At 37.8% G+C, this 23662-nt stretch overlaps 5 protein-coding genes across 8 annotated transcripts; 2 read left to right on the top strand and 3 right to left on the bottom strand.

Annotated features, from left to right (window-relative positions):
* The first annotated feature begins 1230 nt into the window (after positions 1-1230).
* LOC103940866 lies at positions 1231-4296 on the top strand. Of its 4 annotated transcripts, none has more exons than XM_048565045.1 (5): positions 1231-2418; positions 2654-2731; positions 3092-3239; positions 3585-3694; positions 3855-4296. In XM_048565045.1, the coding sequence occupies exons 2-5, from the start codon at positions 2706-2708 to the stop codon at positions 3952-3954; spliced, it is 384 nt and encodes a 127-aa protein (XP_048421002.1). In that variant the 5' UTR covers positions 1231-2418; positions 2654-2705; the 3' UTR covers positions 3955-4296. The 4 variants fall into 4 exon arrangements, 3 of the variants coding, with proteins under 3 accessions (XP_048421002.1, XP_048421001.1, XP_048421000.1); XM_048565044.1 differs by having other exon boundaries at positions 1231-2433; XM_048565043.1 differs by having other exon boundaries at positions 1231-2541.
* Positions 4297-5854: 1558 nt separating this feature from the next.
* On the top strand, positions 5855-13739 carry LOC103931099 (golgin candidate 3). The gene is made up of 15 exons (XM_048565478.1): positions 5855-6297; positions 7318-7416; positions 7590-7718; positions 8169-8323; positions 8760-8893; positions 8985-9049; positions 9389-9556; positions 9647-9706; positions 9927-10073; positions 11135-11431; positions 11553-11618; positions 12078-12280; positions 12586-12640; positions 12867-13049; positions 13209-13739. Exons 1-15 carry the CDS (start codon positions 6079-6081, stop codon positions 13536-13538), a joined length of 2310 nt encoding a protein of 769 aa, XP_048421435.1. The 5' UTR covers positions 5855-6078; the 3' UTR covers positions 13539-13739.
* A 734-nt stretch (positions 13740-14473) lies between these two features.
* Positions 14474-16478, bottom strand: LOC103940864 (reticulon-like protein B1). The gene is made up of 5 exons (XM_009351048.3): positions 16151-16478; positions 15574-15754; positions 15311-15452; positions 15011-15080; positions 14474-14917 (listed from the first exon to the last, which is right to left on the bottom strand). The coding sequence occupies exons 1-5, from the start codon at positions 16371-16373 to the stop codon at positions 14754-14756; spliced, it is 780 nt and encodes a 259-aa protein (XP_009349323.2). The 5' UTR covers positions 16374-16478; the 3' UTR covers positions 14474-14753.
* A 3237-nt stretch (positions 16479-19715) lies between these two features.
* LOC108865856 (probable methyltransferase At1g29790) lies at positions 19716-21155 on the bottom strand. The gene has a single exon (XM_018643464.2). It carries the CDS (start codon positions 21153-21155, stop codon positions 19716-19718), a length of 1440 nt encoding a protein of 479 aa, XP_018498980.2.
* Positions 21156-22498: 1343 nt separating this feature from the next.
* LOC103931112 (RING-H2 finger protein ATL67) lies at positions 22499-23333 on the bottom strand. The gene has a single exon (XM_018643463.2). It carries the CDS (start codon positions 23270-23272, stop codon positions 22697-22699), a length of 576 nt encoding a protein of 191 aa, XP_018498979.2. The 5' UTR covers positions 23273-23333; the 3' UTR covers positions 22499-22696.
* Between the last annotated feature and the right edge of the window lie 329 nt (positions 23334-23662).

The following is a 23662-nucleotide window of genomic DNA, read 5'->3' as shown; positions in this document are numbered from 1 at the left end:
AGAGCATTGACTTTATAGCTGTAGTTAAAGCATCTCCCAGATCCCATACAGGCGAAAGGTCAAGGTTACTAGTGAATAGCAGTGAGAAATCAACATGTAGATCAATAGTCAAGGCACCAAAAAACTATCGTCTTATTGCAGCATTTGGGATAGCTGCATCTTCTTCTGCCAGGATAGTTTCAAAGATAACTAACCCTTTAGCACCAGCTTGGGCAATCTCAACTAGATAGGAATTTCCTTTCAAAGATGTTCTAACTGAAATCTTGATCGATTGAAGATGACAACAAACAACTAGACTTGAACCCGGATACTTATGCCTCGCTAATGCCCATATATGATCATCATGTCTTCATCGGCCATTGCGAAAACCCAGCACACAGCTATCAAGAAGACCTCCCATATAATAACAAGAAAGCCATCAGACCACGGAGGAGCGTGCTGCACTTTTCGTCCATGAAGCGTTTGATTGCCAATTGTGTTTGTAAACAGGTACTCCAGAAAATATATTGTAGGAGATACAATAATTGTATTGCCAAGTATAAACTTTATAGCACAACTGTAGCAATCGTAGACAACTAGACAAACTAATGTCATAGTATCAATCATATGTGTAGATAAAGTAAAAGTGGAAATTGCTTTAGTTAAGCCACTCATGAAAGTGGAGAAAATACCATTGGCCATTAGAGTTAGAATATTGTTCCAAATTGTAGAACAAATCATGGAACCTCTATTTGTAAATCTAGAAGTCTGTACTGCAGTTTGTTGTAGCCTATAAATTGTATCAAAATTATCAAAATGGATTCCCAGTCCTTACTGTCCAAATTAAAACCTAACACGTTCAAAATCTTCATGTGCTGATAGATTTTCCCAAGCCGTATGTCAAAGAGCGATATTTGAACAGAAATTGTTGTGTGTTGTATTTATCCAAAAAATTGCGGAGCACTAAAAACTGCTAGAATCAATTGGGGATTAGTGGATTGAATGAAGTTCTTTCCTCTTCTATTAGACCATAGGTGAAGTTTTAGTCCCGAAATACCACAAAACCCAACTCCAATGAAGAGTTGGGCCAAAAAAAATTGCGACCCACCAAGCGAATGATAGCCAAAAGACTATCAAGCTAGGTATGTTGGGCCTGCCGAGCAGCCCAATTGTGGAGCCCAGCACCAACGCCTTTCTGGTTTCTTGACAGCTGAGTGGACGCATGCATCTCAAAAACCCACGAGGAAAATCATGCTTTTCTGTATAGACAAAAACATGGCCTGATTTGGCTATACTTTACTTAATCAGAACACATAATTTGCAAAAACATGCATATTGTAGGTATTTTAATTGAAAAAGATGCGGAGCCCTTAGAAATACATAATTTGCAAAAACACGCATATTGTAGATGAACACACCATGTCAACTTTTTGCCACTTTGTTTTCAATTTTGCCCTCACTTTTGAGACACACTCTTGACAAAAGGAGGGCAAAATAGTAATTTTGCATCTTCTAACAAAATGACAATCATACCCTCATTTTCCTATTTTATCCTCACTTTTGATACACAATATTTACACAAAGAGGGCAAAAATGGTAATTATGTAATATTAAAAAAAAAGGTGCCCTTCTTAAGAGATCTCATCATCATTGTCTCTTACTTTTTTCTAAAAATTTTAAAAAGCTAATCACACTACTTAATCAAAAACAAAAAAGAAAAAGAAATTGTTCACACACAAAGTGTGTGCTTATACCCTAGTTTTAATTGAAAAAGATGTGGAGCCCTTAGAAATACATTATGTTTACATATTGCAAATTAGGACCCATTTTAAAACATGAATTTTTACTATCTTGACTCATTTTTTCACATTCTATCCACCTAAAAAATTATGTCTAAATAACCTTATTTTCACATGATATGAGTAGTAAATAAATTTAAAGAGTAAAATTAAAACTAACAAATTAGTAAAAGATTATATTTAATCATTTCGATAGAAAATAGTATATAAATATAACATAACTCTGTTCATTAAAAATTAATTTTTTTATAACTCTAGAAAAAAAATATACATAACCCTTTTAATTGGAGACGACTGACAAATCAGTCTTGTTTGCCATCAAGTTCAATACACGGATTTCCTCATTTATCATACAATTCAAGTGCTTAAGATGTTTCGACCAAAAAAAAAAAAAGAATAAAAATGCCTTAAAGATCTTTGACCACTCAGCTTTACGCCCTTCGTGCCCGAAGACGTAACTCTCTTGCAATAGCATTGTCTTGAGGTGCAAATTTGATCGCCTTTAGAAAGTCTTCCCGCGCAGCATCTGTCTAGGCCCCTGTTTGGTTTCGGAGAAAATCACAAGCTCAAATTTACGCGCACATTTTCTCAATTTTTGTGTTGGCATTGATAGTTTGCGGTGAAGGAGGTTATCGAGAAGGTTCTGGCTGGGCTGATACGGCCTCATTTCATTATAGCTAAATATTGGAAGTGGGCATTTCCAAGTTTGTTTGTGTTCTTGCTCATATGAACCCCTTAATCTTAATTAGTATATCTGAGCACGTTGAGTTATTTGTATGATTATTATTTATTTTTTTGGGGGTTTGTGGGTTTTAGAGATTTTTCGGTGAATGCATTGATTTTTGTATGATTTTTGATAGTGGGTTTTGATGCAGAACCTATTCGGTGATCAATCTGAAGAGGAAGAGGAATAGAGCGATTCCGAGCATGAGTCTAATCCACGGCCCAATTCTGTATGATCCTCTAATTTCAAGTTTCCCTTCTATTCTGATTCCAAAAGCATGTTTGTGAATGATTAGGGTTTCAATTTTTGCTTTAATCTTAGCTGAAGGAACATATAGGTTATGGTGTTGTCGTTGCGGTGGATGATTTGGATGATAATATGTATCTTGGGATTTTTGTTTTGTTGACTGGATTTCACCATGTCGGATTGGTTTTGCTTCTGATTGGTGAGGCTTATGTTATTGTTGATGGGTTTGGTTAACAGGGTTTTCATTCCTTTTCAGATTTGTTTCGGCACACACTTCTTGAAATTTGCAGGATACTACGGTGATATTTTCTATGATCTAATCAAATGAACTATTTAAAGTCAGTACTTTGAGGGCTCCGACCGCAGCACACATCAGCAGCGATGGCGAGGAGAAGCGGCACCAGATGATGCAGAACCTATTCGGTAATCAATGTGAAGAGGAAGAGGAAGAGGTGAATTCCGACGACGAGTCCAATCCCCAGCCCAAATCTATATGACCCTCTAATTTCAAGTTTCCTTTCTATTCTGATTTCAAAAGCATGTTTGAGAATGATTAGGGTTTCAATTTTTGCTTTAATCTTAGCTGAAGGAACATATAGGTCGTGGTTTTGTTAATGGCGGTGGATGATTTGGATGAAAGGATGTGTCTTGGCGATTTTTTTGCTTGCTGTTCTTTAGGCCTGGACTGAAGAAGATTTGGATGAAAGTATTGTTTTCTGTGTTAAACTCTGCATTTACTCCTTTTAACGGTGGGTGTTATCATTTTCTCTCCTTTTTCATATCTGTGTTGCCATTGACTGGGGATGCGGGTGATCCTGCTACCCTGTACGCCTCAGTACTGGGCTATAACAAGATTATCTATTGTGCTACTGCATGCTCTGCTATCAGCGGAGACCTCTACAGGGTTGATCAAAGAGGGGTATACAATCTTACTAAAGCATTTCAGGTGTGATCCTTATTGCCATATCCTTGAAATACTCCTTTTTGACATTTAGTAATCTGTTTCGGTTTTGATGTCTTTAAGTTTATGGGTTGGTTCAATGTTGGATTTGAATTTTACCCTTCGAGAGTTGCTTATGCGAAGCTTTTGACTGTTTGCATTGCAGGACTATAACAACAAAATGTTGCGATTACGAGCAGGAAAGAGTAGCAAGAGCAGACTTACAATTGTTAAGTTCAAGACTCCGGCGACTCCGGCGGCAGTAGATGGACGGGAAGTTCGTCTGGGGACTTACTTTTAGGATGTAGTTGCTCCTACGTATGATGGAGGAATGGATGTCAAGTTCAAATTCACTTTCACCGGAGATGCTGTTTTCTCTAGAAAGAGAAAGACTAATGTGGGGTTTTGAGGCTCTAAATGGAAACCAACTATTATTCCATTTACTCTATTTTATGCTGCATTGTAGGATATGTTGAGCTGTCAAAAAAGCTTTCACTTCCTTTGGGTCGGACCCTTGACCGGCATGCCATATTTGCATTCTCAAATGGAGCTTCTAAGCTAAAAGCAGCTTCCCTAAATGAAATTCATGATATTTTTCTTATTTTTAATTACCAGATTTCGGTAATAAAATTCATGGTATCCTTCTTATTATTAATTACTTGGAATTTGAACACAAAATGCATTCACTTTCATTTTCATTTTTATTGATTTAAAATATATTTTTCTTAACCGGTAACGGGTCGGGTCATATTACCTGAAAATATTAACGGGTTGAATTCGGATTGGGTTATATTACCCGTTTACTTTAACGGGTATTACACGATACGATCCGTTAAGCTATCACGAACACGAGAAACACAACACGAATGTCAAGTCTAGCTGAGATGGGTAACAAAAAGGAGAAGGCATATGTTATGGCCCAATTTGCTTTTACTTGTTGGCAAATATGGAAAACTAGATGTAATTTAATTTTCAATCATAAAAATTACTTCACCAATGCAGGTTATACATGTTATATCTTGTACTTATAGAACATATTTGGAGCTCAAAATGGTGGTCATATTGAGAATCATCAAAACCAAAACATTGGGACATAAAGAAAATGTTGGTCACCTCCAGAGCATAAATCATTTAAGGTTAATGTTGATGCAAGTTGAAATTGTAGAACTAAACAAGCTTGTGTAGGAATTGTGGTGAGAGATGCATAAGGAAAGTTTGTGGTAGCCAACATGTCATCTTTTAGAGCCTCTAGTGTTACTGTAGCTGAAGCTATTGCTGCTCATAAAGGCTGCCTGTTTGCGAAACAACAAGGTTTGAAAGAAATTATGTTGAAGTCTGATTCAAAAGAAACAATATTATGTCTTAAAAATTATGTGGAGTTGGGAAGCTCTTCCTATCTTAAGGAAACTCTTGAATGCTAAGAAGTGGTTCCTCTCGTGTTGTTGGTCTTGGATCCTTAGGTCAGAAATTTGGCGGCAGATTTCATGGCGTCGCCCAAAAACACGGTGATAAGAGATGGTATTTGGGTCAACAGACCCTCATCTTCGCTTGTTCCTATTTTGGATAAAGACGGTTTACCATGCCCCCTAGTATATAAGTTTTGTTGACTGTTCATGGATGACTATTTCGCACTTGTGCAATGTCTGTATCATGGAATTTCATCTTCACCCATTAGATTTTCTCGATTGATGTAGTTTTTTTTTTTTTTTTTTCTCTTGTTAGCCTTTTGTTGGGCTTTTATTATAATATCGGCTTCTTGCCTTGGTTATGTTATGCCAGTGTATTTAAAAAAAAAATATATATATATATATATATATATATATATATCATTTGCTAATTCTTCTATTTGCTTGTTGAATTGCTAACTACGTTGAAAATGCATTTTTTTTTTTTACATGGTATAACAAATCCATCTTTGCTACTCTTCTTTTTCATGACCATTTTAATCATTTTGTTTGAGGAATTTTTCAGTGTATCCAAAATACAGTACATATGACCTACGCCATTATATAAGTGAAAAGATACTTAAAAAACAAATCGTGTAATAACATTTGATATAATGCCCTACGCACTGGCCAACCAAAAAAAAAAAAAAAAAAAAAAAAACCCCTCATCTTTGCATGCGCTTGCTTTATCATTTCATAAGTTACACAACGTGTCCTCTCTAACTATAAAATTAAAAACCAAACTTTAATTACGAAATTCCACCCCTTGGCTAAGGCTTCGCCCCTTCTTCCTCTCCCCCCTCAGATCTACCCAAATCCCAAATTTCAATCCCCAGTCCAAGAAATTTCACCTCCGACTTTCCAACGATTTTGGCGCCCGATTTCTTCAGATAAAGCACCCACGGATATTTGAATTTTTGCTGGTTTTTTCGAGGGTTTTGAAAGATGTGGAGCACGATTGCGAACCTGAAGGAGAATCTCAACAAGATGGCTCAGGACGTGCACGACGACGAAGAAGACGACGAAGAGCACGAGATCTACGCTATCAATGGAAGCCAAGCTTCTTCATTATCTGATCGGAGGAATTCCCACAGCTTCGCCCATTCCAAGTCCCCCTCGCGCTCTCCGATCCCCAATGGCATCGATTTCCAATATAGTCCCGAGGTTTGTGATTTTTTTTCTTGGCAATTTGTGTAATTTGGGTTTGGGAATTTTTTAGCTGTTAATAATGAATGCTTCGATCGATTTCGATGAGTTTGGATTTAGGATTATGTGTTTTTTGCTGAGAATTTGGTTATTATCTTAGTGAGCCATTGAATCTTTCGGCATCTGCGTGTGGCGTACAAATTCCAACTTCGAAAGGGAGGTACATTTGCAAATGGTTGTTTATTTTCGTATTGAAATGGGAGTCTCTAATTTATTTGCGGGGTTAGGTTGTGAGCAACGGAGTTTGAATGGGGTAATATGTGTAGTAATTAATTAGTGAGTGGGATGATTATGTTTTTCAAAATACAAAAGTTGGATACTTCCCGTTAGTAGGTGTCAGTAATTCAGAAATTGATGTATTTATTTGCTAAACTCTACACAAGTATAGTGCATTGCTGTGAATGCACGAATATTTTGTGTTTAATAAGCCTTGATACAGGCCCTGAAGCAGAATTGTCGATAAGAAGTGTGAGGGTCAACATTTTATCTAACTTATGTGGCAGCAGCGGTTATAGGAGGTCTAAGATTTTTGCCTATATGGCCTGGCATCCATGCACCAAGTATAAGTTTTATTATTCTTCGTTTTCCTGAGGAAGGCCTCATAGTTTGTAACGTTTAATATGGATATGATTTTAGCATTCTATCTAGTGTCTGCGCGGATGAATGGGTTTCAGAGTCATTCACTCTTTTGTATGTTGTTTTTGTTAATTTTGACGTTAATTTAAATTTTAATACAAGTAGGTACACCACTAAAAGTATTTTAGCAGAAGCTGAGTTCATGTCAAGAAATCTATCTATAACGAAACATTAAATTGATTCTTAGAGGAGTGTGTTCCATATTTTATTATCATCATCACTGGTTACTGTCCATGTTGACTTTTTTGCACCCCTTGTCTTTTGCAGCTGTTATTTGGTTTGTTTCATCAGATGGAGAATGTGATGATATTCTGATCTGCATTTTTTTCCCATTTCTTTTAGATTGAACAATACAAAGCGGAAATTAAGAGGCTTCAAGAATCCGAGGCAGAAATAAAAGCATTATCAAAAAACTATGCAGCTCTGTTAAAGGAAAAAGAGGTACCCAGATGACTCTATGAAATTATAATATCAATTTCATCCTTTTTGTTTATTGTGTTTGATGGAGGTATCTCTAATTGGATTTGTGCACCTTATATTCGGTATGGAGTGGCATCTTGATAAATACATTACAACTTGCCCTTTAACATTTGAAGCGCCCTCACGTTTGACAGGATCAAAATTTCAGACTGAGTAAAGAAAATGGCTTATTGAAACAGAATCTGGACTCAACTACTGCATCTCCGAATGCATCTAGAAACGAAAATCACAAAGCAGCTGCAAATGGAGTCAACGTGCTCAAGGTAGTTGTTATGAACTTATGACAAAGTCTACTTGTGTCATCATTAACATTTGATTGCAATGAATCTGTTCAGTAAGTTTGCCAGTACTCAGTGGTTAGCTTCAATCAAATCATAAACTTCTTTATGATACATCTGTTATCATATGTTACGAGGTTTAGTGGTCAGAAAAAACTGATTACTTGTTATTTATTTGGTCTGCATGTTAGTTATCTGAACATTTAATAAGAAGGGCATTAATAAAGTAGTTGAATCGAGAGTTGTATAGTTTAATTGCCATAGCAGAGTTCCAGATCCTTAACCCCTTTACAGAGTGGATTAATTGCTTCCATATAGTTTATTAATTTCACATGTCCTACTTTATTGAGTTAGCAAAAATTACGTAGTTGTCTCATTGTCATTGGTTTTCCTTGAGCTCTAATAATTGGCTAAGTTAGCCTCAAATTGACTCAGGGAAGCAGTAATCAGTTGCCCAACAGACAGCATAAAGTGACAAGTCCAGCAAAAATTGGACACTCTGGATATCAGAAACAGAATGGTGTTGTCCATATAGAAGACAATATAAGTAATGGGATTTCTCAGCTTTCAGATATTCAAGGGAGTGAAGGGTAACGCACCTTGTATTCTTTTCTTTTTCAGTTAGATCTACCTGTCTCCTGTTTCCAATAGTGTTTGATTTTTCTTTCTATAATCTGTTTCCAGAAACAAAAAATGATGAAACAATAAAATTACACAAGGAGTGGACAAAATGGCCACAACTAAGATAGAAACAGTTTTAAAAAAAATTATAGAAGAATATATTCTAAGGCACTATCCACTATGACATAAACATAGACCACACAACCTAGATTATAAAAGCTTTCCAATCTAACTACATACTAGAATAAGATAAAGCCCGGAATTCTGTAGAGACTGAAGCCCATAATAGTTATCTAGAGCAGTTTTGGGTGTAGTTAGAATTCGAATTTATGTTTTTGATCCCCAGTATGTTATTTTTCTTGTAATGATGAAAGAACTTGACGACAGATGTATAAATGCCTTCTAGGAGCTTGCAGATTTACAAGAAGAGAATAATAGGTCCCCAGCAGCAGTGCTAGCTACTGCTGAGATGACAAAATTGCGGATAGAACTTGAAAAAGAATGCAATCAGTCGAAAAATATACATCGAAAGTTACAAGGTACACTGCTATGCGAAGATTCAGAAGGGATTCTACAAGTCATCTTGAACATTTTTGTAATTTTTTTTATTTAATCTCTGTTGATTCGCAGAACAACAGAAATTGAATGAAGCAATCCAGGAAGAGCTCAAATTTCTGAAGTTGGATAGAGAAAAGGTGGGTTTCAAAGTTGGACAGAGACATTCATATTAGATGCATATATTTTTTATCAAATGCCTTTATTTCGGTTCTGTATGGTTATTGTTAGCTCTTGACTGCTCATTATTTTTGCACTAGCCATTTGTATCTATCTACCCATGTATATGTGTAATTTATGCGGGTTTCTTCTACACTGCATCATTACCATTTTAATTTGGAAATATCCAAAAAGATTTCTGTACTTTATTTCAGACATCAAGGGCTAGATTTATGGGGGCAGCTATACATGTACATGTATGTTCCTCTTTTTGGTGCTCTGACCTGTGTCTTTGGTATGCATGTACTTTCTTTTGGCAGACCTCTGTCGAGATTAGCAAAATAAGCAATGAGTTAAATGAGAAAATGGCTGAGATAAATCGACTGCAAATGGAGTTGATTAGATGGGGGGATGAAAATGCAAACAATGGTGCAGAGAGTTTGAAAAGGTTAATTGCAAACCTGCAGAAGGAAAATAATAGTCTTAAGGTTGCTAAATAGTGCTTTATTTTGTTGTAAATTTTTTATGATAGTTTTTGTTACTTTGACAATCAACCCTAATACTATGTCACTGCATAGGTGGAGAAAAATGAACTTGAGGGTGCCTTGAAAGTGAGCAGGACCACAAGTGAAATGCAGGTAATCCCGTTTTTGAGAAGAGAATACAATCTTTACTTTTTTTTTTTTTTTTCCTGCAATAGGATGGCATCGTATTTGCTAATCCCTCTTCCTTTGAGTATGGGTGGGGTCATGCGTTTTTACTGTATTAAATATGTTTATGCATGGTAACATAACTCAGTTCTTTGTACTTTGACAGCAATTCTTCTGCTAATTATCAATATTTTAAAATTTTGTGCAGACGGTAGAATCTTCAGAAAGTTTTCCTGGAAAGGAAGAAATGGAGAAATCGTTACAAGAGTTTGATAAAAATTTGAAGGAAACACGTCTTGAAAGGGACAAAGCATTGCAACAATTGTCACGCCTTAAACAGCATCTGTTAGAAAAGGTTACTTGCAATCATTCATTATTTGCATTGTGGTGCATGACAAATGATATTGCATGAAAAATATTTATTATTTCTATTGTGATCCATTTGACTATGAAATTGATGGGATTTTGATTGAGGATATTTTTCAGTGGATTATTCTCTCTAATGCACTCTCATAATTAAATATAATGAGGGGGACAATAGGTAGTGACTGCAGGCTAGCAGAAAATCTAATGACTGTTAATGATAAATGGACCTATGCTTGTTTTTGTATGATATATTCTGCTAGTATATGAACTTTGACACTCCATATCATCTTCAGCAAACATTATATATTCACTATTGTTGAAGAATTTCCAGATTATTATATGACAAAGAGAACTCTTGGGATAGGCTCGGGGGTAGATATAAGATGGGAGTTCTTGAGTACGTTTTGAGGTAGATGTCTCCAGCTTCTAGAGATTGTTCATTATCTGTAAATTGGTAAGAGAGATGAGATGACTGAGACGGGAGGAAAGGGAGTTGGCAAAGACTGCACTAAATCTGGGAGCTCTTGTGGGGTAGAAATAGGACGGAACTTTCAATTGTTCACTATCTGTAATTGGTAAGAGAGATGAGATGACTGAGACGGGAAGAAAGGGAGTTGGTAAAGACGGCACAAAATCTGGGAGCTCTTGTGGGGTAGGAATAGGACAGAACTTTCTATATTTAAATTAAGATGACAGATTTGTAGTTTAATTCTGTGTTGATATATGAATCAGGTTCAAGATGGACCTCTTGTTATTGAGTCTTTATATCTTTATCATGGTTTTATTGTTAAATATTCCTTTCGTAGAAACTTAGAAAAGAACTCCACAACTTTGTTTGCGTAATTCTGTTTACAAGCGTGATTTTATTTAGTGCTTACAATAAGCTGGGTAGTCCGGATGCTGAACTTTTAGCTTGACCACATTGTTTATGTGTACTGTTTTCTATTGCACGGAAAACATTTTTGATGCGTTTTGCATCCAGTACCCCCTAAATGAAATGTCATGCAAAATTAGTGACTTATTTTTCCATATGGCTTATACTTTCTCTAGGAATCTGAAGAGTCTGAAAAAATGGATGAAGACAGCAAAATTATTGAAGAACTCCGAGAAAGTAACGAATATCAAAGAGCTCAAATAATACATTTGGAGAAAGCTTTGAAGCAGGCAATAGCAAATCAGGACCAATTCAAGATGACCAACAACAATGAAATTCAGAAATCAAAGGAAGTTATTGATGATCTAAATAAAAGACTTGAAAGCTGTATGAGCACAATAGATGCCAAAAATGTTGAACTTTTGAATCTTCAAACTGCTCTTGGTCAGTACTATGCTGAAATTGAAGCTAAGGTAATAAATGTTAATTTTGGTTGTGCGCCAATTGTATTAGCAAGGAAGGCATTTGGCATGTTTTGTGTTGATGTACAAAACCCAGATTATTGTTTTGATGCTAGTTTCCTTCTATGTTTAGGAACATTTGGAAGGAGATTTGTCTCGGGCAAGAGAAGAGTCAGCTAAGCTTTCTCGGCTCTTGAAAGTATGATTGCTTTCTTTTCCTTTTTATTTTCAAAATGATTTTGTCTGAGTATGCAATTTCTAATTTGCTTTGTGTTATATAATATTTCTTGCAGTACATTTATTACATTGGTATTCCATCACTGTGATTATGCAAATCATACTCCTTTGTTTGGTTTTTTGAGGATAATCTTATTGACGACAAGAAGAAGAAGATTATTCCTTACATGGTTATATCATATAAAGTTGCATCATTTACACGAATTTAAGCTCTGTATATTCCGATGGTTGCTACTATTTAAGTTCACAATGTTAAACATGCATAAAACTGGAGTCCACCCCGCCCACGGCCCCTCACACCTACACACACACACACACACACACACACACATTCTCTCTCTCACACACACCCCTACACATGCTCTCACACACACACACAGGCACAGGCATACCAGAGTTTAAATGTTTATGATTCTACCAGGAAGCGGATCATCAGGCGGAAGCATCAAAGAAGGAAAAGGAAGAAATTTTGTCCAAGCTTTCACAAGCTGAAAAAATAGTAGTAGATTGGAAAAGCAGAGTAAATAAACTTGAGGAAGACAATGCAAAATTACGCCGAGCTGTTGAGCAGAGCATGACCAGGCTTAATAGGATGTCGGTAGATTCAGATTATCTTGTTGACAGGTTGGTCTGTTTAAACTTTTCAGGTGGCCTTCTATTGGGTTTTAGGTATATAGAGTATTGGTGTTCGTTTGGCCTTCAATTTTCAGTTATGGCTCGTGTTCGTTTGGCCTTCAATTTTCAGTTATGGCTCGTGTTTGTTTGGCCTTCAATTTATAGGCCCCCCTCTTTTATTTCCTTCTTTTTACTTTTTCAGAGAAGTGCTTTCTTTTATTGTCATCAAGGATTATTGGTATTTTTTGTTTACATACTTTATTTATATGCTGTTTCATTAAAAGAGGATTAATGAAGATTGGTTTTGTTCACAGACGCATTGTGATCAAATTACTGGTGACCTACTTCCAGAGAAACCACAGTAAAGAGGTATGAAGATTTCTTTAGACTACCTACGGGGAGGGGCACTACCGAAAATTTTGTACTGTTTTCTTCAGTTTCTGCTGGAATATAATAATTTTTCGTTGGTTAATTCCCTGAAACCAATCAAGTGTTATGCACCAGACACAAGACAATAGTTTTGTGCCCTCTAAGCCTGGTTCTCTCCTTTTATTTTAAGTAACCAGACTCATGTAGTTTTGATGTGGCTCTTCAGGTTCTGGATCTTATGGCTCGCATGCTAGGATTCTCTGACGAAGACAAGCAGAGAATAGGTGTATCTCAAGGTGCAGGCAAAGGTGTTGTTCGTGGAGTTTTCTCTCTGCCTGGGCGCCTTGTTGGGGGAATTTTGGGAGGCAGCTCAGCTGGATTATCTGCAAATGCAGCTGCTGATAACCAGGTACTTTTTTGTCTCCTTTCGATCCAGAGATTAATTGGCATATAGTTTTCTACCTTGCATAAGGCTTTTGTCGATATGTTGTTCTACATTAGTTTTTAAATTCAAATTATTTCTGCATTCATGGACTCTTCCCCTGACTTTGTTCCGTACCAAGTCCAGTCCTTTGCAGATCTGTGGGTTGATTTTCTTCTTAAGGAAACTGAAGAAAGGGAGAAAAGGGAGTTGGCAGACGGTTCAGGCAGATCTGACGAAGATTCATATACAACTCCAAGCAAGGCACACACCGGTCCGGATCCCAACCACAGGACGACAACTAGCGGGTCTGAGCCTGGTTTCTCAAGAAGTAATTTATCACCAGTCCAAAACACAAGTTCCGCACCTTTTGGCGGTAATTTTCAGTCGGAGCATTCGGATTCCGAATTCTCAACAGTTCCTCTCACATGGTCAGAAAGCAATCCATACGCCTCAAGAATGCTTCCTAGATTTTGAAATTGCGGCGGTGTATCTTGTAAGTAATCAAAGGTATAGATCATTGTTTGATTTTGTAGACGCGCAATCTTTGTTCAATCAATTCTTTTTACCCATACCAGTTTGTGCATGGTTGCCTGGTAATTTTAGGTTTGGGGCCTGTTAACTCTCAGACGATTGCAAAACCTAAATACAATGACGGACTTGAAACGATTCAATTTATATCCAAGATCGGCCTGAATCTAATTGGTCACAGATCTTCGGTGAACAATCCTTATTGCCTATTAATAAGCAGTCCTGTTGTTTCAAGGCACCTTGTGCTAAATCCTTACCTCTCTTTTAAGACACACATGGAAATAATCCAGCGCTAAATTACAGTAAGATTGCGAGAAGTTTTGGAAGCTGAATGAATCTTAAAACGTCATTTCGTTCGGTTTTGTACCATTTTTTCCGTTAGATCTAAGTAGTCCAAGATTTTTCTTAGAATATCTATCCAAATCTTCCGAAGTTTTCTTCTCTACCCCTTTAGTCCTGAACCTGTCTCGTAATTGCATCCTCCAGTTGGAGCGTCTACAGATTTTTGTTTTATATGTCCAAACTACCTTAACTGATTTTTTTCTCACATCTACAATTTCGGTTATTCCTACTTTACCTCAAATATGCTTCAATTTCAACTACTCATAATTTACCTCAAATATTCTCATTCCTAATCTTATCATTTCTCGTGTGCCCCACATATCAAACTAGGCATTCTCATCTCCGTTACACTCATTTTATATCTTAAGCTTTAGTGGCATGCACCCATCGCACAATACATCCAATGCACTCTTCCACTTCATTCAAACACCAAAATTTAAATACTTGAACCAAACACCAAAAACTTGCGTACTTGAAACACAAGCAAAATTAACAAACGACCAAAACATCATGCTGACAACCAAAAAGAGAACCAAGCATGAAATAACAAATACACCACAAGTGTTCAAATATTAATCGACAACCCATGTACACGCAGCGTTGAGTAACATAAAGTTGTCATAATTAACATATGGCTCAGGTGCTGTTTAGTGGCTTCCCACGATTACGTATAAGCACAAGAACAAAACCTAATTCTCGAAACTGAAGACCACATGAATATAGTCATTCAAATTACAAATCCAAAACACTTGGAACAGAATGGGAAGCTCAACTATGAAACCTAGAGCTTTGGAACACAACGAAACACCCCCAAGCTTTCTAAGCCCTCTTGTTTTTCAGACCACGCGGAATCTTACTCAAAACCTTGGCATCAAAGACGGCATACTGCTTTTTGAATTCGATTGTTACCTTCTCCGCAAGTGGGTCGATTTTGTCTTCATACTTCTCATAAATGAAGGGCACGGTGTGCAGCAAAACAAAGGCTGTAAAATGAGGGTCATACATTAGTAAGCGAAATTCAGTACAATAATATAAATAGGCATCGAAAGCGCACGCAAGTTTTCCATAGTCCTTACATATGTAAAACAAGGTCAGGAAGTTACACCATTTGCCCACAACGGAAAGAACCCACAGGCCAGCAATAACCTAAAAACAACGGTACATCGTTAAACTAACAATCAAACAAAACCGTACAACAAAATCAACAAAACCTAGGTAAATTAAGGTATGAAACTTAGCATAGCACAAATTCTAAGTGATTATTATTAACCCATGAGACTGACTGAAATTTCTATTGAATAAAAGCAACCAATCTAGTCACCGTAAACCGACTGGGAAGCCTGTATAAAAGGGTTATAGAGATCAAATGTTCTTACAGCAAGGAACTTCTTCAAGTCTTTCCCAGATGCAATACTGTGAAGGAGTGCAAATGCACAGTTGATTACAACTCTCAGCTCAGATGCAACCTGCAGGAATGGTTCTTCAGGAAGACGAACTTCTGGAATACGAGGAGGAGTTCTACACAAGCAAAGTTATTAACCCATCACGCAATGATCCAAACATAACCATATATTACATTAAGATCCAACAAAAGCATCAGACGAAGAAACAATCAAATTGGAAAGGCCGAGCATCTTACTTGTGGATAAAAGTATGGGCATTGGACCAGAGGAACAAGATTGCAAGGGTAGCAATCAAAATGTGGGCAACAAGAGTAAGCAGGTGGTACTGAAGCAACTCAAAAAGGACCCAGACTACGGTGGCTCCGCCGAGAACTCCACCCGAAACCTTCTTGTTTCGCCACAAAAATACATCAGCAGCTGCAACATTTCAGCAATATTAAAATCTGAAATCTAAAGTCTAATGCAATATTAAACAAGGCATCCGAAGATCCAAAACTTAATAAAGTAATTAGTATATTGATCAACTTCGCCGATCGGGACTACCCCGAAAAGACACTGAATAACTTAGCTACTCTGCTTATACGGTAGACCACAACAAATAGATAATCAAAAAGCAAAACTCCAATCGGTTCAGAAATTTTCTCAGCTTCCAAACACAGCTGAAAACCATCTAAAATCCCAGATCAACATACAACCGACACAAATCCACACTTCCTAAAACCCTAAATCACTACTCACACATCAAACATACATATATTCATTTCTAATAATAGGGAAAGTAAAGGCTTCAAGAGAGAGAATAGATGTCCGTACACTTTCCACCGCCGAGCACATGGTGAACCGGCTTCTCCCGGCCGAAAATCCGGAAGACCTTGGCCTTCACAGACTCTGCCTTCTTCTCCGATTTCTCGTCATCTGAGTCGGAAGAAGACGACGAGGAGGAATGGCGATCGCCGCCGTGGATCTTCTCGCCTATCTTCTCCAACAGCGATGGCTCGTGCTCCACCGGCGATCCGGCGTTCTTCTCGTCGGCCATGGCCACCGAAACCGAAAAAGTTCAAAAAAGTACACAAAAAATCACACCGAAAATCTCAGACGAGTGAACCGAAATAATAACACGGACAGTGAGTAGGGTTTTGGGGGTTGGATAAGAGCGTAGATATATAAGGTTGCGGGAAACAAGATCAGATCTGGGCCGTTGATTTTTGTTGATTAGCGCGAGGCTGGAGGTTCGGGTCCGAAACCGGGTGCTTCGGGGGAAATTTGAAATGGTTCTGGTCCACAGTGACCGACCTCGTTTGAAAGGTTGCGAACCACGTGGCGGGGAGCAGTGAGGATATGAGTGGTTTGGACGGTCGGGTGACTTTTTTCCTTTTGGTTTTGGGTGCAGCAATTTTTCGTTGTGCGGAAAATACGATCTGATATATTAAATGTAATAATACAATCAATTTAAATATTTTTTAAAATTTTAACTAATTATATTATACAGTGATATATCAAATCGTCTTCTTGACTTGCGTTAATCTCTCTTTTATAGGTAGGGTTTTCGTGGGGTCCATGACCTTCGTAGGGGGATCCACGTTGGTGTGTGATGTGATGGGAGTAATAGAGATGGATCCAGAATGGGGGTAATATTGACATCAAGATTTATTTTGTAATTTTTTTGTGGTGGGTCGCTTCAAGAAAAAAAGAAAATGGAAAAAATTAATTGATATTTGGTGGTGTTTTAACTTTTAAATGTTGAGGTAAGCTTTTATTTACCTGAAAAAAGGCCTATAATTTTGAGGCTTAGAAAGAAAATGAATTGTAGTCGCAAATATAGTGGAAAGTCTACAAAGAGGAAGAATTAGATAAAATTTTGATACCTAATTCTGAAAAACAATTAATTTTGTCCAATTTTTGTTGGTTAATTATTTAATTGGATTTAAGAGTTTTAAGCGGTAGAGTATTGTATATTTTTCACAAATTTTGGATATATTCAAGATTTTTAGCCCATTTTTTGGAGTTTTAGAAAAGCAACCACTCGAGGAGATTGGAGCTTATTGGGGTTCAAACAATGTTCGAGGGGGCTAAAAAATTATACTATTACCTAACTTAATTCAAACTCCTCAAAAATACTTAATTCTAATTGATTTTTTTTTTTATCTTTAGTCATCACTTGAGGTAACCCCAAAGGATTTAGGTTTTAGGCTTCCACATAAAACTTTCAAAAGTTGTTTTCTTTGGTTTAAACAAAATTCATAGGCATTCTAATTTCTAACACAACTCATATCCTAAATGACGAGACAAGTGTTGTTTATTTATTCTATTCAACTTCATCGTGAACTTATTTATTTACGATTAATATAATCTTTGGAATTTATTTAGTTAAGTACAATAGTTGCATTTCACTTTAGTACTACTACATTGTAAAAAACCGAACTCTTGATTTTTGGGTAAATTACACTAACCACTTTTGAAGTTGAATAAAATTATAAAGACAAAAGAAGGAAGGAAGTTTGAATTTTATTTGTTTCTCACGTGAAGATTTTGAATATAACATCTTCACCTTTACTTATTCATTTCATTTACAGAAAGTATTGATATTTTACACGTGAAAGATGTTATTACTTACGCTCCAAAAATTTCATCGTCACTGTAATGTGACTGTTATTTAACCTTTGTAAAAATGTAGTTATAGATAAATTCGTAATATTGTAAACTTCAGAAGGGGGTCATGCAAATTTACAGTAGCTTCAACTTTTTTGTTGTTTAGATATTTTTTACATATTTGTTGGCTGGCGGAGGGCCCTGGCACTTTAGAATCTTTCGTGGTGGGCCGCTGGAGGAAGGAGCAATCTGAGTCCGTTAAAGAATATGCAGTGACTGCGACCTTCTTTTGAGTCACAGTCACACTGGACAAAGGCTACCTTATTATTTGTAGAGGGACGTAAACAAAGAATAAAGAAATGGGGCTAAACGGTTGGCTGATGGTATTTAATACTACAGTTTAATGATATTTTTTAATTTGTATATAAGAGATTTTATGTTAAATTCTCATTAAAGATGAATTTGAACCGTATTAGTACTCCTTAATGTAGATAATATCGTTTGTTAAAATAAAAAAAATAAAATAAAAAACCAAAAAGAAGTTTGGCTGATAGCCAATTGTAAGGAAGGGCCTGAGGCCCATGGATTAAAAAGGTCCTTCTGCCCCATTTTATCAAAGGCCCTTTTATATATGCAATATCCATGCTCTCATTCTGCTTTGGATTCGTGTTTTTGATCCAAGATGCCGTGAGTAGAAAGTAAAAACTTTTATCTATCACAACAATTCATTATTTGCGTTAATTGTCATCATTATTAAGTTCATCAAATATAGAAGTAATGTCACATCCCGGGTCGGGCGGGACCACTTCCTAGGCCCGACTCCACCGTAGCACGATATTGTCCGCTTTGGGCCCCCAGCATACCCTCACGGTTTTGTTTCTGGGAACTCACACTAGAACTTCCTGATGGATCACCCATCCTGAGAATGCTCTCACGCACTACTTGCTTAAGTTCGGAATTCCCATGGAACCCGAAGCCAGTGAGCTCCCAAAATGCCTTGTGCTAGGTAGGGATAGGAATATACATATAAGGATCACTCCCCTGGGCGATGTGGGATGTCACAAGCAAACAATTAATTTATTTTAATTAATTAAATCATGTCTAGTTTCAACACTAATCACGGGCTTAATTCAATATAAGCAAAGAAATTTGTGCTACAAGAATACAATTTGAGTAGGGGTGTGGCCACGTGATTTATAACCACTCTCACAAAAATATAAGACCCTTTTAACTTAGTACGCTCGACTACATATTAGTCTCATCTAATATGAAAACTATCCTCCTTAGACAGTCCTATGGAAATTTCTGTAGCAACAACTACAACTACAGGTTCCTGCAGGTTTACTGCTAGACAACTATAGCTCAATTTTAGTGTTTTTTTACTTCAACCTGAAATGAGTGGACCCTGTAAAAATACACTTTGAAATTAACTATTGCCTCCAACAATGTAAATTGCCCCGTGGCTGCCCGAACTCCTACCTTCTGTTGGGAAGCAGGGCTGCCTGTTCTATAACATTCTTATTGTACTCAAACACATATGTGAGTTAGGTTAGTTGATCAGCGCAATATCCGCTCTCTAGCATCCAAATTCAAATCCTCTTTTCCATAACTTGGAGTCGTTTAGTAATATCGTATTGTCAAAAGAAACAAAGATGGATTTTGCATAAAATTTTCCCTTCTATGAGAGCAACCTCATCTAACTGTAATGACAATTATAACATCACAATCAAAATCTTAAGCTCATATAAAATCAATAGTAATTATGAGACACATATGATCAATCTGTAATTTACCGGAACGGCCTTCCCGGCTTCTCTAATAGAGCAGAGAAGAAAACTTCCTTATCATCACTTTTATCAAGCTTTGGAACAACAACCCATTTGTGCTTCTTGTACCTCAGCATCTTCAGGGATTCCAAATAATCACTTAAATCCTCCTTCAAACAAAAGAAGCTGTCGATCCACAAGAATCCGCCTGGCCTCAGAACTCTGTCCCAATCATAAAGAACAAAGTCCAGCAGCACGAGATCTATCCATCCGTCTAGAAACCTCGTGGTGTGGATCAAATCAAGGGTGTTATCGAAAAATGGAAGCCGTTGATTTATTGTCAGGTAAAGCGGAACAAGTCCACGCAGCGCTATCATTTCATTGAAAGGTGCTCCAAGATTGATAGTTGCCGAGACTATAGTCACATTGAACTCCCTCATCCTTGCTGCAAAAGTCCCAGTTGCTACGCTGAAATCAAGCCCAATCCTGATCTCCCCGGGCTTGATTTCGAGCACTTCAGGGATGAGAAAATCTACGGTTACATTTGAATTGGAGTCTTCTAGGTTTGCTGGTTGGATCCATCTTGGCATTTCGTGGTCTGCAAGATTGAAGCAATCTGCACATTTGAAGAACCCCCTTCGAGTTTTGTTGCTTGCGAGGCAAGTAAAGTTTTTGCAAATGTAGTTACTCCAGCGGACATTTCTATCATCAGGGAGCTTCCACATGGACTCATGAATTGGAAACGGCATGCTGTATAGCTTTGGGGCTCTGGAAAAGCACCTCCTCCTCGGAAGCGGATCACATCCGTGAATCATCAGCTTCTGAGCCAGCCTCCAGTCATCGTTGCAAATGTCGCCGATATCATAGTCCATGTACTCTTCGAGCTCTTTCTTCATAGCAAAGCAAGCATGGCCGATGCTGGGGAATGTCCCATTGGCTCCCATGAAATTCTGCTTCCCTAATCTGTTCGGCTTGATCTTGACGTACTTTCGAATCTCCTCGGTCAGAAAGTAATTAGCAGGTTCATCGGATTGCTGCTTCGGTTTTAAGAGCGGATGAATGTCTTTGCTCCCATTGTTTACTTTGCGAGCGTCTTCATTCTGTGACAGAGATGTCTGCACTGACTCAAGAAGCCCCAGAACATCAGCAAGAAAGGAACTGTATTTCAACACAAGTCCGTGTGACGCCTCTGGTTCCGAATCTCTTAAATTCTTAACTTGTGTTTGGATTTTCTGGATTACAGTTTCAAGCGTTTTTGTGACATGGCCATCGCTCCTGCTTGGACTCTGATCAGAATTTACGTAACCGCAGAGCGTATCGGTGACGTGAAACGATCCGATAGAGTTAAATTTGGATAAAGTAACAACAGAGATGAGAAGAGCAAAAGCACTTAATGCAAAGATTGAGCTGCGAACTCTTCCTCTCCATGTTCCTAAGTTTTTGAAAACATTTGGTTTCCTCATATCTTTCTGATACAGAAAAAAAAAAAAAAAGCAGCTGTTTGAGAAGTGCTTTTCCACAGTTCACATTTCAACTGTTTTCAAGAAAACGGAATAATCTAAACTGTTGCTTGGTATCTAATTTGAGAAATAAAAAATGTAGGTCAAGGCATGGAGATTGGTGCATTTGTTTTATTTGATCGAAGAGGTTTATGGGCGGATTTCATGAGCACTTTATCAGAATGCAAAAGTCATAGAAGAGCCTTGATCTTTGTTTAACAAAAATATGGGGATCATAAACTACTCCATCCTTCCAATTTCAATATTTTAAGAGAAGTGACTTTATACAAACTCCAGTTTTTAGACTGAATAAGCAAAAGAAAAATTAAAAGAAAACTAATAAAAATGGTATGAAAACTTTGAGTTTTAATGATAAGGACAAAATAAAGGGTAAATGAATAGTACCAGGATTGACTTTTTAGTGTAAAAATATGGTTTCTCATTAAAGTAAACAATACCGTGAACTTTTTGTTAAAACTTCTAAAATTAAAAGGCTAAAAAAAATGAAGGAGTACAAAAGAAAAAAAAACCAAAGAGCGAAAATTCCTATTATATTTGAAAATCACTCTTTCCTATATACAAAGTGGGGACGCAAATTCCACATTTTAAAGAAAGTGGCTTTCATACTCCTGTTTTTTTTTTTCCTGCACTGTTTACTTCTTTTTTTTCTCTTCCTTTGTTGGATTGAACAAATAAAAAGAGAATAAAAAGATGTGAAGAAAGAAATAAGTGCAGAAGGAAAAACGATAGTGTGAAAATCACTATGTTTATTTTAAAACTAATCTTTCCAATACACAAAGTGGGAGGCAAACTCAAATGAAAGCGACTAAGACTTGTGTAATCATTTTAATTGGGATTTAAGAAACAGTGTGAGGTGAGTTAGTCAACATAAGAAGGAAATACAGTTCCATTCCTTAAAAAGCTGATCATTATTCTGGTGTGGTGCGATTAAGAGACATCTGGAGGATGAGCCGGAACAATTAAAATGTATGATTTTGAATCATGACCACCACATGACCTTTGACCTCCCCATGAAATGTATGATTTTTAGCATTAAGACTTGACCATGATTAGCTACCAAGCAAGAAATATAGACGCAACCCTTGGCCGAATGGGGAATGCTTTGCACATGTGACATGACTAGCTTGTCAAGTAGTGTTCAGTTTTTATTTTGTTAGAGGTTGTAAGTTTAAATATCGACCAATGCGTTGCACATGTGACGTGACTAGCTTGTCTAGCAGTGCTCAATTTTTATTTTGTCAGAGGTTGTAAGTTTAAATATCGTGTACGAGAGTTGTTCGTGTTAATTAACATTAAAACAATTCAATTCACCGATTTCACAATCCCAAAAAATTAACATTTCCCAATCTCCCGAAACCAAGCAACAATTCAATATACCCACACTCCATTCAAAATCTAACACAATTCTACAGAAAAAAATAAAACCCAAAATTATATAAAGGAAAAAAACACAGAAATCTAATCATTCAACCAGGGGCAATCAGTCACCCCCTCCATCCCCGATCGGCCGGGTACTGAGACAAAGGCACGACCTCCTGCAACGGAGTCGACAGAGGCGTTGGAAGCGGTGAGTTCCGGCAAACCGGGCACGACCCGTTGAGCCGGAGCCACGCGTCGAGGCACAACAGGTGGAAGTAGTGCCTGCACTCCGGCATCATCCGGAGCATCTCTGCGTCCTTGTAGTCGCACAGGCAGATGGAGCACGTGGACGAATCGGGGATAGCCGCCTCCTTGGAGAACGGGAATTTCGGGTAGGAGTTGATGGCGCTCGGGTGGAGCCCGACGACGGCGTTCTCATCGTCGTCCTGCTGCTCCTGCTCGTTGTCGTCTTCGGCGACGAAAATGATGCGGGGGAGGATGACGCCCTCGGGGTTCGGATTCGGATTGGGGTTTCGGGGCTGAGGAGGGCGGTGGCGGGAGACGCGGCAGCAGAGGTAGGAGGCGAGGAGGAGGGTGGAGAAGAGGACGAGGAAGCCGAGGGAAATGGCGATGCCGTAACCGAGGCCGAGGGTAGTTAGGTAATTATGGGGCGAGTGGGAGGTGGAGTTGGAGGAGAACATTGGAGGAGGGGAGGGGGAAGGGGGGTTTTAGCCATTGGAAGGGGGTGGGGATTTTTTTTTGGGGGTGGGGTGAGAAGGTGGGTGGGTGCTCCTGCTGCTGCATTTAATACTCACAACGTAGACGCATTAAATTGGTGGGAAAATGTGTGAGTGACTACTGCCACCCTTAATTTTGGATTGGGTTTTGTTTTGTGTTTGGGTCTTAGCCCTCCCCACACAATCCCCAACTAGCCCACTAAATAGCAACGTACGATTTTAGGCTTCTTCACCAATAGCCCACACCCCACCGCAACAATTTCATATACACCAAATTCTGAATCCGATGTTGGCGTTATTTAGTAAGAAACTTAAGATACGTCTGTGATTACTTTTGACAAAAGCTAGGGTTGT

The sequence above is a fragment of a genome, unplaced genomic scaffold, assembly GCF_019419815.1.
Source record: "Pyrus x bretschneideri cultivar Hongxiangsu unplaced genomic scaffold, Pyrus_bretschneideri_v1 Contig4, whole genome shotgun sequence".
In the NCBI taxonomy this organism is placed as follows: Eukaryota; Viridiplantae; Streptophyta; class Magnoliopsida; order Rosales; family Rosaceae; genus Pyrus; species Pyrus x bretschneideri.
The sequence above is the reverse complement of the archived record's forward strand: the minus strand, read 5'-3'. Positions and strand labels throughout refer to the sequence as shown.